A 16630-nucleotide genomic window follows, 5' to 3' on the forward strand; every position below is an offset into this window, starting at 1 on the left:
AAACTGCTGTAACTTTGGAGGAAGAGTTTATTAGGTAAAGTTTATTTCAAGGTCTTAGAAGAAGAAGAAAGTACATTGCAGTTTTACGCACTTTGAGTGACAGCCAACCAAACAGCATTTCGCTCGTTTATTGAAGAAATAGAAGGCCCACTGGGAATCACTGAATTTTGCAACTTTCCAATCATATGATTAAATATGATTAAGAAAAGACAAGACCTCTAACTTAAAACAAGCTAATTTTACAGTGGAAAATAGACATGACCTTTGCCCTAGAATATAATCCAACTATATAAGACTATTAAAATAACAAATTTCTTGCTAACTAACAAGTGCCTCATTACATAAAAGAAGCCAACACTAGTGTGTATCTGCAGTAAATTATGTTTTTAAGGAGAACTCTCAAATTTCTAGATCAACTGTGAAAGTTACTGCAAAGCAGTATATGTGATTACATGTAATTACACAGACGATCAGATGCCTTTTCCTTCAGCCTTTTTCTTACAGAAGAAATAAACTTGTTCTGAAATGGAATGTTCCAAAGTAATCCAGTAGAGAAAAGACAGAGAAGTCAGTGTAGATTGGGAAAAGAGGACTCTCTCTCTAAATCCCCAGGGTCAGGACGCATGTCTTGCTTGATGGTCATGCCCTGAAATCAGGGTTTTCCAGACGTTGGCTGGGTCAGTCTGCCAAGCAGAAACACAAATGGGTGTTCAACTGTGCTGTCCCACTGGAACTAAAACATCAATACCCTTTTCCTTTGCTGGCCAGTTTCGTTGAAGCTTGTGACCGCTTTCCTTTTTACCCAGGTTTGGCAACAAAAACTAAACCACATTGGGGAACTGACCTTTACCATATATTCTTCAAACAGTGAAGTCCAGCATTATCCATCTGAATATTCACTGAAGGAAAACTGAAAGCCAATAACCATTTTTACAGAGACATCACCGTCTCAAAGAAATTAAGAGCTTGGGATGGTGGGGAATAGCAGTAGCCCTTCTTCCTGGCTTTGGCCCAATACCAAAGCTGGACCATGACTTAATTCTTTCACCAGTTTGTGTCATGGACCTATTAGTTAATGCCTATCCACCTAGAAATTCTTAACAAGGAGCACGGGCTTCTTCACTAATACCAAATACTCCATTATAATTACTGCTACATTACTAAATGTCAGTATTCAAATAAGCTAACACTCAGGAATACTCTTTAAAAAAAAAAAAAAAGTATTCTCGGCATTCCACTCATCATATACGCTTCTCAGGTCGAATCATTCTATCCTTTGCACAGTCTTCAATTTGTGCTTTATGCTGGAAGAGCCAATAAAAATCCAAAGTTCTAATTTTTAGGAAAGGGAAAAGCAAGGGAAAGATGCGAAAAAAAGGGGGTGGTAGAGTTGGCTGAACTTCAAACTTCATATAAATAAAGACTTCCCTTGTTCATAATTTTACATGACTATTGTGCCTTCCAGACTTAAACTGGTATGTTTTTCCTACTACTGAAACCATTCTCTTTATTTTTTGAGATAGAGCTTAACCTGAACTTCCTGACTAAAACTGAAACTGCAGTAATGCTGAGAATCAATGGAGGATATTTTGGGTCAAATCAAATCATTAGCTACCTAAAAAGCATAGAACATTAAAAGGGGTAGAACTGTGTCCTGTGGGGGTGTGGGCTCACAGTAGAAACTACATTAAGCTAGAGAAGTCTAGCGGGTTAGTTCTCTATGGAATAAAATAGTCTATAAATTGGGGTTTTCACAGAAAAGCAAAGCAAGTTTACAAGTCAGCCAGAAAAATATTCATAGCACATTTTCATATATAAAATGAATCCCTTCTAAGTATTAAACTTCTTTAGTCTGATAGGTTTGAGAGTTGTTAGTGGGGAGAAAAAGCCCTATCATCTCTAGAAACCAGACCTCTTAAATGGCAATCAGAAATTACTGCAAAAATGTTCTGAAGTGGGGTATGTTGCAAGAACTAGAGATGACTAAAACTCTGAATCATTTCTGGAGGCACAATCACCTTCCAACCTCCCAACAGGATTTCGGTGGAGCTAATTCTGTTAACACATATTTCTTGACCATGGACAGTGTGCCAGGTAGTTGTAGGAACTAGAGATATAGTTATGTACAAAACAACTAAAAATTCCTGCCCTCATGGAGCTTTAATTTAATGGGAAGAGAAAATAACAAGATATGCACTATGCTAAATGGTGATAAGTGCCAAGGAAAACATAATGGAAGAGGGGGTTAGAGAGTGTTGGGGGACTTTTTAGATTTTAGATGGGATAGCCATTGAGAAGGTAATATTTGAAAAAAAGACCTGAAGGAGGTGAGAAAATGAGCCATGCAGACAACTGGGGTGGGGGAGGGGGGTCACAGCAGGGGGGCAAGGAGAGGATTTCAGACAGAGGGAACAGCAAGTGCTATGTCCCTGGCATAGAAGCATGACTGGCCAGTGAGTGAACAAGGAGGGGGAGAGGAAAGTAGGAGATAAAGTCAAAAAGATCATGGTGGATTGTTCATGCGGGAGGTAAGGGCAGGTGCAGAGAGATGGACTAATTAGGAAGCATTTACAATAATCTGTATAAGAAACAACGGCAGCTTGGACCTGGATTGTGGCAGTACTGAATGTGAGATGTGGTAAGATTCTGAATATCTGAGTATCTTTGAGGGTAAAATAAATAGGGTTTACCAATGGATCGAGTAAGGAGTGTAGGGAGAGGCAGAAGTCAAGGAAGATCCCAGTGTTTCTGGTTTGAGCAACTAGAAGAATGGCGTTGTCCATTGTGGTAGGGAACTCTGCGGGAGGAGCTGATCTGAGGCATGTAGATCAGAAGCTCAGTTTTAGATACGTTACTTCAAGAAGTGTGTATTAGCCATCCAATTATGTGTTTTCAGTCATACAAGGAAAGAAGTCTGGGCTAGACAACTTAATGGGGAATGGCAGCAGCATACTGATGAATTAGTTTGAAACTTCAAACACAGGTCCTCCTCTGACCTGTATCAGTGGTGTACTAGGTACCTTTGGTCTGTCATTCAGCTGTCTGTCAGTCAGAAAGAGAAGAATTATCACAGAACTCCAGCTTTGGTCAGGTAATATATCTAAGAAAGTATGATATTTAGAAAAGCTGTTTCTAAGGCAATCAATTCTCAACTAACCACACTCAACAAGTATTACTGAGCACCTGTTATAGTACCAGGCACAGTGAGGCACTGGGAATACAGTCATGAAAGACAGACATGATGGTCCCTGCTTTCAGATGAATCAGTGTAATGAAGGAGACAAAATGAAAACAGTAATATCACACTTACATTTAATTAAGCAGTAGTAAGTGTGGCACATCCCATCCAGAACTTATAGAGTGTAGACTGGTGTGAGTATGTTTCTTCCTGGACAGCCCCTCCTCTCCCACCACCAACACATGGCGCACTCCCACCACACATTCTCTCCAGCAGTCCAGTCTCTCAGGGGCTAATGACATCACCAAAAATGACACATGTGTTCTCAAGGAAATAGAGTCTTCAAGGACAGTAAAGTGTTCAAAATTATCTTCACTGTAAGAAGCTTACATGAAAGTTCTACGTCCATCTCAGTGTTGAATTACCTACACAGTGAAGTGTCACCTCTCCACCCTTCTGAGACCAGAGGTCACATAAAATATAGTCCGCCTTGGACTGAGAGAGAAAGCAGAAAGCTACACCCGAATTCTACTCTATGATAGGTACTCACACAGAATTTCAAGAAGAAAACATGAATCAAAGTAACGCTTCTGGTCATAACTGACTAAACTAGTATATACACAGGGATAGATATACTATGCTATAAACTATGCATGAAGTTACAGAGATGCAACGCAGTTATCACCTTCCTTGGGTAGAAGAGAACACTCATCTCAGGAAGAAGACTGCGTGAGTACGTGACTGGCCCATAGCAAAGTAGCCAATCAGCAACAAAGCCAAGACTAGACCAAAATCTCCCCAACACTTAATTCGGATGCACCAGTACAATTCTCACTCTGTTGTTTTGTTTTGTTTTTCTCTAGTAAAAGATTCTACTTTGAAAGCCTTCTTTTGGAGGATGTTTATGAACCAAAAATGTACTTTACGTAGGACTTTTAATTTCCAGGTTATTAGGACTAAGAGAAGGGAATGAGAGAGAATTACTGTATCACGGAAAGAGGTCCTGAAAGGACAAGAATGAAGAGCTTCAAGAGGGAGCAACAGAGGTGGGGAAGCAGAAATGTGCCACAGATAGGTTTTTAATAAGAAGGAGAAAATATTAACAGAAGAGTTAAAACAAGCACACCCACTATTAGTGTCTGAATATTAGAGTTATCCAGCAAATGGAAAATAACATATTTAAGATTAGGTCTCTTCCCTTACTGCTACTGGGAGGGCCAGGAGTAAAATGTAATGATTTTTTTTTTTTTTCTGGGCACAGTTCAAGTTATGGAAGATATGAAATTACCCATGGATTCTACTAAACTTTTTTTTTCTACTGAACTTTCTTTTAAAGCAGATGTTTCCACAAGACCAAACTACCTAGAAATTCTTGGTGAGAAATAAAGGCTTCTCTATCATTATCAAATGAATTAATTTATGAAGCTTCTCTACTATTAAAAATCCTAAATGGCTAAAGACATTCAATAGTACTTAGTATTGCAGTAATGATAATAAATCCACAAACCTACAGAGTGTTAAGTCTCAGTAACTAAACAAAAATTACCAAAAAATCCAATTAACTTGATGAACACTTGATTAGAAATGATATGATGCATGAAGCTTTTAAATATGCTCCAGAAATGGTGTACCCGGCTGGCTCACTGGAAGAGCATACGAATCCTGATCTCAGGGTTATGAGTTCAAGCCCCACATTGGGTGTAGAGCCTACTAAAGAAACTTAAAAAAAAAAAAAAAAAGATATGCCCCAGAAAATAAAAGTTCTTCCTTTAATTCTCAAAAGAACCTCATCCAGAAAAGGAAATACAATTGAGTTAGTGGTTCTTTATATCTCATCAACTTTTACTAATCACAGATGATAAAAAATATATTTCTTTCTGATTCTAGAATGACCTAACTAGAAGCGGAACAACAGACATAAATTTCTTTTCCATCTAATCCACAGAAGAAGGTTTTCACTTATTTTACTCTTTTTTTAAACCCAAAGCTACAAGAAGGATTTGATTTGCCTCATTCCTCAGATTGTAAAGATATTATATTGAACACACTTGAAACTTGAGGAAGATACAATAATCTGTGTGTGAGCTTCTTCTGCTCACTTTTCTATTCTCAGTACTTCATTAGTGCCTGACATATACTATGCATTCAAAAAAACACCAGTTGAATTTGATTTGAATTAAATTGCAGACTATAAAAGGTGTATCTTAACATTATTTTGCTTGTGAAAGGGAAATATATTGAATCTCCATGCAATTATGACAATGGGAGACCAGTAACTGCATTATATCAAATTCCTTATATTACATAATTGTTCTATGTCCTAGAAGATACGGTGTGGAGTATATAACTTAATCTATATGTAGAAAGAAAGAAAAGTTCTGTTATCATGAGAAGAACGAAACCTTAGATATTTCTGTAGTGCTTAGGAATTTACAAGGTATTTCCATATATATACATACATATAGGCATGTATGTAAATATCTGTGATATAATTAGATAAATATTAAATAAAATACATAAAGATATATTACATATCTTATATTGCATACATATATATGTAGTAGGTATTATTATCCATTTTTTATTGATGATGAAATCAAAGTTCTGAGACACTGAGTGCTATGCAGCTAACAGGTGACGGAATCTGAAATTTAACTCAGGTCTCTAAACTCCAAATTCAAGTGAACCTTCTACTTGCTTTCGTGGATACTTAAAAGATGACAGGTTTTTCCTTGGAATAATGGCAAGTCTGTGGGTAAACATGTCTTTGCAACCTCCCTCCTAAATGCAGAAACTGTGGATACATATCTCTAGGCTACCATGTTTGGGTGCTTGCGTTTATCTCTTTAAGATATTTTACTATTAAATAGCATATGAACACAGATTTACTTCTAATTCTTTATAAAAGTTAAAACTGTAACAACATGAATCAATGTAACAATGCTCCAGCAGTGAAATAAAGGATGTCCTGCATCCACATCAATGTAACAGAGAAGAAAAAGAACCCTTTTATTCCTTAACCCAGCCAACACGATGCTCCTCAGTTATTCAAAGGTGCTCACAGACAGCGATCTTGCCCTGCACTTGTTTCCCCAGGTCAGCACTGCACAGCCAGTCATGCCTCACCTCGCCGTCTCCTTCCACTCCATCTCCTGCCCATCCACGGCCAGCAGCTCATCCAGTTCGGTGAAGAGCTGAGGGGGTGCTGGGCTGTCATCCTCCTCGCCCAAGATGAACCGGATACGTTCTGCGGCAGGAGAGACTGCAGAAGTGAAAATACTGCGGTTAAACACGGGCTGGACAACCCTGAGGAATGTGTAGCTTCGAGCTCTTCCTCTGTCCCCAAGGCTGTTGGACTTCCCTGCCACGTTTTCCATGGACATCCTCCTTGCTGAGCCTCCCTTTTCCCCAACCTACACACGAAAAAAACTCAAAGCCCTTCTCTGCTCCTTCGGTCCTAAACTGTATCTCAGCTCGCCACCACTCTCTAGGATAGGACTCCAGTTCTGTGTGGTGTGTGACAAAGAACCTTTAGCCCTCAGATGAGCTGAGGTCCAGCCGCATGACCTTCCCTCCTTCCTCACTTATGACCCATCCAAAATTATTAGATAGAAACCAGCCTGAGCCAATCACTTTTTCTACAGCAGTGGGAGGGGGCAGAGCACCCCAATCCTGAGTTTCCCCCAGGTCCTCGCCTTCCACCCACCTTCCCTCTGTCCAATGCCTAAAGCTCATGCTCTCACAGGATCCTCGCCTGTAACTGGCTAAGTGCAAAGCTGATGAAGAATATTTAACAAGATGGGGCCTCTTCTTTACATAAGGGCAGTACCCAAAAATGTTTAGTCATGCTTCAATGCACTTGAAAAACAAGCCCAAGTAAAATATTGTACACCTGAGGAAAAAAATTTTTTCTGACACACTCAAGCACATAATTGAATGCCCTACTAGCTCCTTTTGACCCTATCTCCTGAAAATCATATAATGAAAAATTAACTAGAACTTCCCTCAGGCTGTGGGTTATTTTCCCCTTCTTCTTTTTTTTTAAAGAAAAGGAAAGCCTTTGAGAACTAGTGATCATATTACAAAACTAAGGCCCACAGATACTCTTTATAATATCTGGGCAAAACCAAGAATGGTATATACATGTGAATATAGTCCAGGTACACAGATATATGTGTATATACATATATATGTATACACACACAGACACACACACACACATTGTAGAAATAGGTGTACTCAACCTAATAAAACAAGAATATTCCTACCATCTGAAAACTACGGTAATACAGGACAATATGAAATTCCACAGATCAAAAAATACTACAAACCCATGAAAAATATTCAACCTAACTAGTAATCCAAAACTAATTATTAAAATAAAATACACGTTTTACCTATGAAAATAGCAAAAATGTAAAAAAAATGATAATCCCAATATTGCCGGAGATTTAGGACACATGCACCAGCACCTCTCAATTTATGTCACTGAAAGAAGCCTAAATGGGAACCTCTCTCTGAAGGGAAATCTGGAAGGATATGGAAATGTTTTAAAAGTGTATACATCATGTGATCCAGTAATTCTACCACTAGAAATAATTCATTTCAGAGAAATAATAGTTGTTACCTCAAAGACAAAGGTGACTAATACAACACTGTTTATCATTGAGAAAAACAGAAGAAGCCTAAATGTCCAAAAAGGAGGACTGGTTAAATAAATTACACTACAACTATTCAGTAAATCACCATGTAGTTATAAAACATGAAGTCGAGATTATCATTTTTTTACATATATGAAATGCTAAATGAAAAATAAAATTGCAAAATCATATGAATAAAGTGATCCCATGCCAATAAAGAAAAAATACACATATATCCATAAAATAAAGTCTGGAATTGAGGGAAACCCTCACTATGCATGGTTCCAAGGTGTGTGAATTTCAGTCACTGCCATTTAGTTAAAGAACACCAGTCCCCCAGTAATACAGCTTAAATTTCAGTTAGGATAGTATATTAACTGTGAGTAATTACATAAAGTACAAACTTCACTGCTAGCTCTTCAGTCCATAAATTACTATGTTAATAACACAAATGCATCATGATCAGTGACCGATCATAATGCTTCTTGCAAAGTCTGCCAGTGATTGGTCACTGCGCATTTGTTACTCGTTCATGTACAGACAGCAAAGTGTGTACCCGTGTTGTCTTCATGTCAAAAGAGGAGAGTGGCCAACAGAGATGAAAGTAGAGTACAGAAACAAAAAGTGATCTGGTGGAAATGAAATCCATGTCGAACGTAAATGGAGTTATCAAAGACAGAGCTGCTCATGGGGATGCTGACAATGCTGCCATTCACCATGCGAGAGAATCTAGACAACAGTCAAATAGTACACAGTGAAGGCAAACAACATAAATAAGGAAAGTAGTTGGACCAAAATGACAAAGATGTCCCAGAGGAAGTGACGCTGGCAAAAAAAAAAAAAAGAAGAAGAAGAAGAAGAAGAAGAGGAGGAGGAGGAGGAGGAGGAGGAGGAGGAGGAGGGAGAAAAGGAAGAAGGCAGAGGAGGAGAAAAAAAAGCATTTCACATTAAAGGAACTCTCAGAGACATTTCTTGACATGGAAAGCACAAAGGATAAAATGTTGGAAGCTGATCCAAAGTTAGAGAGGAGTATGCAATTCTTCAGGGCATAGAAAAGATGCTTGCTCCATTTCATAAGTTGTACAACAGGAAGAAGGCAAGCATTACTCAACCCACTCCTGACAAGATTTTACAAAGAAATAAAATACTTTAATCGCAGTATTTCTGACATTCTAGAGTTTAGTTTAAAAATTAGTACTAAATACTAGTTGTATTATTTTTTTCATTTCCCTATACCTTTATAACCAAACAGCAAGAGAGATTTTAATGACATGGCAAATATTTTTTAAAGGTCAAAGAAAAATAGTAACTTCTCCCATTGATTATTACGATTGTTTTGTACAATTTTAGCTTGAATAGTCATATTTATGGCCTTGCCCTACCATGCAATGCAAAGACTGCCTATATATACACCTTTTAAATGTTATACAGTTTATTTCCAGGGCTTCTATGTTCTTCCTTTCACATGTCTATCAGCTCTACAGGGTACACAATTCATCCATGCATTCATTCAGCAATATTTATTGAGTACTGTCTTTGCCCTAAATAGGCTTTGTTTCAGGCTCCAAAGATAAAGCAAAAAACTTGACACCGAGATCCTTGTTCTTATTAAGTGTACATGCTAGGAGGGGCAACAAACATTACCCAGTTGTTTGGTTAGTGAATAATTAATTGGTTAAATGAATAAATTGGTACATAAACCAACAAAAATATCTGCAAACTATTCCATGTTTATATAACATTCAAATAAGATAATTGAATATATATTAATATAGGATACAGGATGTTTAATTTCTGTAATTAGAAAAAAAATGACTTTGAAATTTCTTAACATCTCTGGGAGAAAAAAACCTAAAGTTCCAGAACTTTTGTGTAAGAACACTTGCAATGCCTTTCCAGTCAAGAAGTGGAAAGTGTCATTACTTTAGAGAATCATGGAAGTCATGAAGGAAATGATGGGAGGGTAAGAAATAACGGGCAGAATTTGGAATGTGGCTATGATTTCCAGGAGCAGAGTGTTCACACTACTTCAAATGTGGTTATTTATCTGAGTGGTTCCGACACTGAACAGTCACAGATTTGATGGACTTTTCATCAACATTCAACATCAATGCTCCCTGAGGTAGAACTAGCTTTTAGAAGGGAAAAGTCTACAGAGAATCAATTTTTTGTCCATTTCTGAAATTGTGATATGAGTTAGTCCCCACCTCTAACTGAGATGAATAAACCTTTCCCCTCCTTAGAAAAGAGACTCTCCTGCAGAGCACAGTATACATCTCTGCTCAGCTCTGATCCGTGGAGCATTACCCTGAGATCCAGCAGCCTCCAGTTAGGAAAACACAACTCTGCTTGGCAGAGAGGCAGCTGTGGCTTCCACATAATAGAATGGAAGAGGGTTGCGACATTACCCCCGGTTCTGACTCTCTGGGTCTCATGTGTAAGTTGTCTAATGCATATTAAATACAGCTTCTGAGTAACCCGTGTAACAAACCCTTGGGAATAAAGTTCCAAAATCCTGTGTCATAAACTAGCTCGATACTCTAGTAAGTTTCTTTCCTTAGTTGCTCCACTAAGCTTCCCCAGAATTAGAAGTAAGAGGCCACAGCAATTGTACTGTAAATATAGACCTGTGGGAGGGGCAGCCTCTGTAGCCAGCAAATACCCTTCCCAATTTCTAATGTCATTCTTAACACAAAGATATGCAGAGAGTCTCCCTAATGAAGGATGTCAGGAATTTTTTTTCCCCTGTAAATTTTGATCAAAAGGGAAATGAGCTAAATAGAAGACACAGCACTGCACTGAAATTAAGCATATAGAACTCTGGAACCCAACTGCCTAGGTGTGAATCCAAACTCTGCTACTTATATGTTGTGTGACCTGACACAAGTTAATTAACCTCTCTGTGTCTTAAGTTCCTCACATGAAAAATAGGGTGATGATGATCAATTATCATAGCTAAAATACAAGGTTTAAATTCGTTTAAAAACTGCCAGCCCTTACTAGCAAAACCTGCCTAGCTTCTAAATAAGAAAGTGCTCACGGATATTGGCCCTGAGAGCCCTTTGTATGTTGAAAATACATAAGGTAGGAAAGAAAAAAGCCAAAAGTTCTGCATGTGTTACTTCAGTGAATTCAGTAGCTTTGGTAATGAGAATATAAAGGTGTACCTTTCTGGGAAACAGCCAATAACAGAACAGGGGAAAATAATGAAACCTCTTTAGTCTCACTTTAATACCTGGGGGAGAAAACATCAGAAAATCAACTTACATTACAGATGAATAGATTATGATTCTAAGTAATAAATAACCTAGTTTCATCATAAGAGAGAACCTGGAGAAAAATGAGAGAGGGTGACAGGGAAGCAGGAAATGAGGGAGAGAGAAAAACTGTCAAATTAATCCAATCACCTTTGTCAGAACAGAAGGCCTGTAGATCAAAGCCAAGTTAATGCCTCTAATCTGCCTTGATTTTTTTCTTTAATTCTGCCCTCTGGTTAGAATGTGTTTTGGGGGTTTTGGGGGGGGCTTGGGGGTTTTTTCCCCCCGGAGTAGCTGTAGAATTTCTTGGAGGGCCGTACATAAGTGTGGTTATCTATGACCAGCATCCACCTGCAGGGTGACAATGTCATAATCTGCAATAGACCCAGTGCCCCCAAATCCCCAGTGCTGACAAGAAGGAAGGCAAACATGTGGCAGGAATGCTGCCATTCCCACTCCCACCACCAGCACCCACAGCATACATCACATCCATTCCTGCTGAGACTAAACTTGACCTCAGAGCAGTCACTATCCACCAATCAAAGATGGTGTGTGAGAGGACACCTCTCCAATGACACCTACCTGGCTAGAGTCAACTCTCAGTGTGCCTGTCATGTCACTTTGGCCCCAATCTCTGCATCCAACCCATCTCCCACAACAACTCAGAAATGTTGGTGACAGAAGAACATACCTGCTCGATTTTGCACCAAGCTCAGCCAGGAACCCCAGTGTCACAAGCAAGCTCAGAGGTGTTCACTGCTGCTATCACAGTTCATCTGCTAAACTCTGTCCCAGAACGTGGGCATAGGCAAGAACAGAAACCTACCCTGGCCCCCATCCAGGAATGAATTCAGGTATTTCCCAAGAATGACCAGAACAGAATTTTGTAATTATAATTTTGTAAATAGAATTTTGTGATTATGGGTAGGAGGACATGACTCTCTCTTCCCTAGAAGAACTGACCTTTAGAGGACAGAATTAACTTAGTTCTCAGGAGAGAATCAAGGAACCTCCACAAGGCGCTCATTTTCTAGCCAAAAGTCTGCATGATGCCTTAAAACTTATTAACTCTTCAAGTACACAAAAACATAACCACGGATATACATAATAACCAGAATTAACAAAGAAAGTGGACATGGTTTGGATAGTGGGAGGCAGTTCTGTTTATAAGGAAGCCACGAACAAGCCAAGCCATCTCAAACTCTTTGAAAGTAACACATTTTTTACAGAAATTGATTTGGGGAAATACAAGCTTCTTCCAGAATACCCAAGTGTTCTTTCTGGTGTCCAGGAGGAAAAAGGCATTAAGTAGAAATTTGAAGTATATAAAAAGAATGATTCATGTGAAGGTGTTTTCTGATTTATTTCAAGTTGTTCCCCTTGCCCTCTAATTATATATTTTAATGTTAGGAAAAAAGACTTTTGTTGACTTTAGATCAAAGCGTAACTATTTCTAAGCAATGTGTTTATTAATCTTAATCTTAACTAGACTATAATTAAGATTCATCTTAACTAGATTATACCAGATATCATTTGTGAAACATTTCTTGCTATCACTATCTGAATGCCAATCAAGGACAATCACCTGCCTGTCTACCTGTCACCTACATATCTACCAAAACACCAAAGTGGGAGAATCCCCTGGTATCATGAGTTGAAACCAGGGCTTATAGAGAGATAGGAGCTAGCTAGATTTGTCCAAATATCAGAAATAAATTATACACAGAAGAGCTAGAACTCAGATATTAAAAGAAAATTTGATCAAAATGGGGACTATGAATTACTCTATGCATATCATACTTCTGAAAAAAAAAAAAGTTCTGTTCACTCAGATAGGAAATCAGTAAGTTGAGAACTCTAGTACATTCCATGTGGATAGTAAAGAAGCAGGCAGGAGACTATCCTTTTGAAGGTTATAAAAGAGAAGGTCTGAGACCTCTAAAAACTCAACTTCTGATATTTGGTGAGATCCCATGGGATGGTCAATGATAGAAATATAGGCTGCTCTTTACAAAAGAGTAATCTAATAACAAGCATATGGCTAAAATTAAAAATTCAAAGAGGTAATGAATTGAAAATGGATAATGCCAGAAACCAAAATTAGTAAGTTAGAAAGCAAACTTCACAAACTTAAAAATTAAAATTAAAACATGTTTTACCCATCATGTTAGCAAAGATTTGAATTGTTAGGTATCCAAAGAAATAGCATTTTCTGCCTTGTTAGTTGATACAACCTTTTTAAAGTGTAAGTTAGCAATATCAATTAAAAATCAAAATATTCTGGGTTTGGACCCAGATCTTCCACTTCTAGAAATTAATCTGGAACAAAGAGATGGACCCAAGAGTATCTGTGGCACCATTATTTTTAAACTTGGAAGCAGCCAAATGTCAATCAATAAAGAAACAATTAATTGGAGGAAGGAAGAAGGGAGGGAGGGAGGGACGGAGGGAGGGAGGGAGGGAGGAAGGAAGGAAGGAATTAGAGAACAGACTTGCTCATCTTCAGATCTTTTTTCATCTTTCCTATCTGATATAGTCTTTTCTCTCCTTTCTAACTCTGACTCAATTTCCAAGGCCCAGCTGAAAATTCTATCTTTTCCAATAACCTGTATTAACCATTCACAGAAATGTGAATCTCTCCTATATTCAAACTATAACAATACTTTGTATGAATTATCATTTAGGCACCAGCAAATATATAGCCTCGTCATTATTATCTAACCTTTGGTGATGTGACCTCTCTCCAACTAATCACCAAGCTTCTGGAGGACAGGGTCTGTCTATGTATTTTCCTTAAAGACCAACACAGTACTATGCACTTAATCGTCCCTTGAAATATTAAATGAATGAATTAGATGCGGATGAATAAACCTTGGACATCTTCAAGTACACAAAAACATAACCACAGGCAAAAGGAAGCTTACATTAAGAGCTCTGAAATGGAAAATATCTAAGTTTGCAAACTGTCCTTATTCCATCCTTCCCCTTAATCCATCTTTGGGGGCGCCTGGGTGGCTCAGTCATTAAGCGTCTGCCTTCAGGCTCAGGTCATGATCTCAGGGTCCTGGAATCGAGCCCCACATGGGGCTCCCTGCTCGGCAGGAAGCCTGCTTCTCCCTCTCCCACTCCCTCTGCTTGTGTTCCCTCTCTCACTGTGTCTCTCTCTGTCAAATAAATAAAATCTTTAAAAAAAAAAATCCATCTTTGGATTAGCTGCACAGTGACCAAAATACAGTCACCATTTCCTATTGAGTAAGCCACAAATAAAAGAATGTACACTTCAAGTAAGCTATTTTCCTCTGTTAGATGCAATCTCTTCCTACCCTGAGGGACCACAACATTTAATCTGCATTTCTATTAAGACATTTAATATCCTAATAAAATAAAATTTTAAAATAAATAAATAAAATCTTAAAAAAAAATAGAAAAAAAAAAGACATTTAATATCCACTACTTTGTGGGTTTTCTTTCCATTGCTGTACTTTGTCTTTACATCTTTACTAAGCCAACCACCTGGTTCTTCACTTACCTAAACTATTCTTGGTGCCTACCTTGTGCACAGTGAAGTTACACAAAAAAGAATGGATAAAAGAATGAGTAAGAAAATGAATGGAAAAATACATAATATATATTCTGCCCCAGTGTCTCACAAAAAATCTTTCTTTGCTTCTTTCCTCTGCTTCCCAGAGGCTTAGCAATGCTTGAAGTATAGTTCTACGTTCTCATTTTGATTACTTAATTAATACTTATTAGTTTTTAGTGTGTGAATCACTATGTTACTTGTTGAAAGTACACAAAATATTTTTAAGATAAGGTCCTTGTCCTCAAGGGACAATGGGAAAAATTCTATCAATAAAAACGGAATGTGCAATTACTAATGTTTTTGAGTGGTTACGCTGTACCAGGCACTGTGTTCAGTGCCCTTCACTTATTATATTATTTGTTTTATACAAAAATATGAAATATCTACTGTTATCAATCTCTTGTATTACTCATATTACAGACAGGGAAACTGAGTATTTAAGAGACTAAAGGACTTCCCCAAGATCACACAACTAGTAAGTGATATAACCTCTAACCTGCTTGTGTTATTTCCAAGCCCATTTTTTAGCCACCACTCTCCAAAAGATGATCTCATTAAAAAAAAAAAAAAAAAAAAAAAAAAGAGCCATATGAACGATGCAGACAGTTAATGTACTGGATTTCAGGAGAGGCAGAAATCATAATGGCATATGAAATAGTCCTAAAGTAAATTAACTGAACATTTGGTTCATTATCCACCAAAAGGCAATTTGTGAATGTGCCTTTTGTTTTTGGTCTGGAAAACATCCCACTGTGGCCACCCTACAGGCTACCAAAAAAAATTTTTTTTAATAGAAATAATGATCATAATGAACAATTCATACTGAGCATGACAAGTTTACATGCAAATTCCCTTCTGTGGGTGAAACGAATACTTACAGATTTTGTGTTTTCTCCTTGGCAAAATTCACCATCTGGTAAAGTCTTAGCTCTCAAACCAAAGTATAAAAAGAAATAACTAGGGCACCTGGGTGGCTAAGTCAGTTAAGTGTCCAACTCTTGATTTCAGCTCAGGTCATGATCTCAGAGCTGTGGGATCAAGTCGCCCGTTGGGCTCTGTTCTCAGCAGGGAGTCTGCTTGACAGTCTCTCTCTCCCTCTTCCTCTGCCCCTCCCCACCTCTCTCGAATAAATAAATCTTTTTTAAAAATAAAAAAATAAATAAATATTTCTTTAACTTATCAATGTGCTATCACCAACTGGTTTACATTTTAAGTATTCATTTCTCTCCATGCTGAGTTAAATGTCTGTAAATCAACACTACAGTTGCTAAAACTTCCACAATTTATCTAATTATTAGACCACTGTAGTACTCTAAAAAATACTTAAATGTATATATAAAAATCATCAAACTTCAATTTCACACTCATAACTGTAAGAAATGAGAAATCGCCAAATAAAGTTACATATATATAAATCTTTAAAACATACACATGCATTGTAGTGGCTGTTACTCTTGCCTACTCAACACCCCTATTCTATTTTCTGATAACAGCATCCCACTTTCCTTTGCAGAACCATTTTTATACTTAGAAGTTCAATGAGAATGAATCATTCCCTATGACCCAGGTCTGGAGAATGAGAATATCACAAATCTTGGCCACAACAATTAATTTTTGAGAGGATACTTTACCTAATCCAGGCCAATCAGAGTAAATAAGTGTCAGTCTTTTGTTGGAACTTCCAGAAAATAAATTTTCACTTTATGCTAAGGTGCTAAGAAGGTAATAAAAGCTTTGAGTGCAGATGGCATCTTGCAACTCAAAGGGAAGAGTGTGTGAGAGTAAAGTAAACATGGAAGAACTCAGAACCAAGGCAGAGACAGGTTCCTGATGCCATTATTTGAGCACCTAGATCCAGCCATGCCTGAAGTCAGATACTTCTCAATCATATATGACAATTCCCTTTTAACTTAAAGTAATCTAAGACAATTTTTTTTGTCACTTGCAACCAAAAGAGTCCTGATATATACAT

General features: G+C 37.8%; 1 protein-coding gene and 1 pseudogene across 5 annotated transcripts in view; one reads left to right on the top strand and one right to left on the bottom strand.

Moving 5' to 3' along the window:
• Nucleotides 1-16630, bottom strand: part of SLC4A4 (solute carrier family 4 member 4) — a 351065-nt gene that overhangs the window by 202765 nt on the left and 131670 nt on the right. For all 5 annotated transcript variants that reach the window (XM_035004843.1, XM_035004842.1, XM_035004844.1 and 2 more), the window contains exon 4: nucleotides 6305-6440. In XM_035004843.1, coding sequence (XP_034860734.1) covers nucleotides 6305-6440 — 136 coding nt within the window. The remainder of the gene's footprint in view (nucleotides 1-6304; nucleotides 6441-16630) is intronic.
• Nucleotides 11865-12435, top strand: LOC118010731 (annotated as a pseudogene).

Source organism: Mirounga leonina, unplaced genomic scaffold, assembly GCF_011800145.1.
Source record: "Mirounga leonina isolate KUSES-001 unplaced genomic scaffold, KU_Mleo_1.0 Mir_129, whole genome shotgun sequence".
NCBI classification, from domain to species: Eukaryota; Metazoa; Chordata; class Mammalia; order Carnivora; family Phocidae; genus Mirounga; species Mirounga leonina.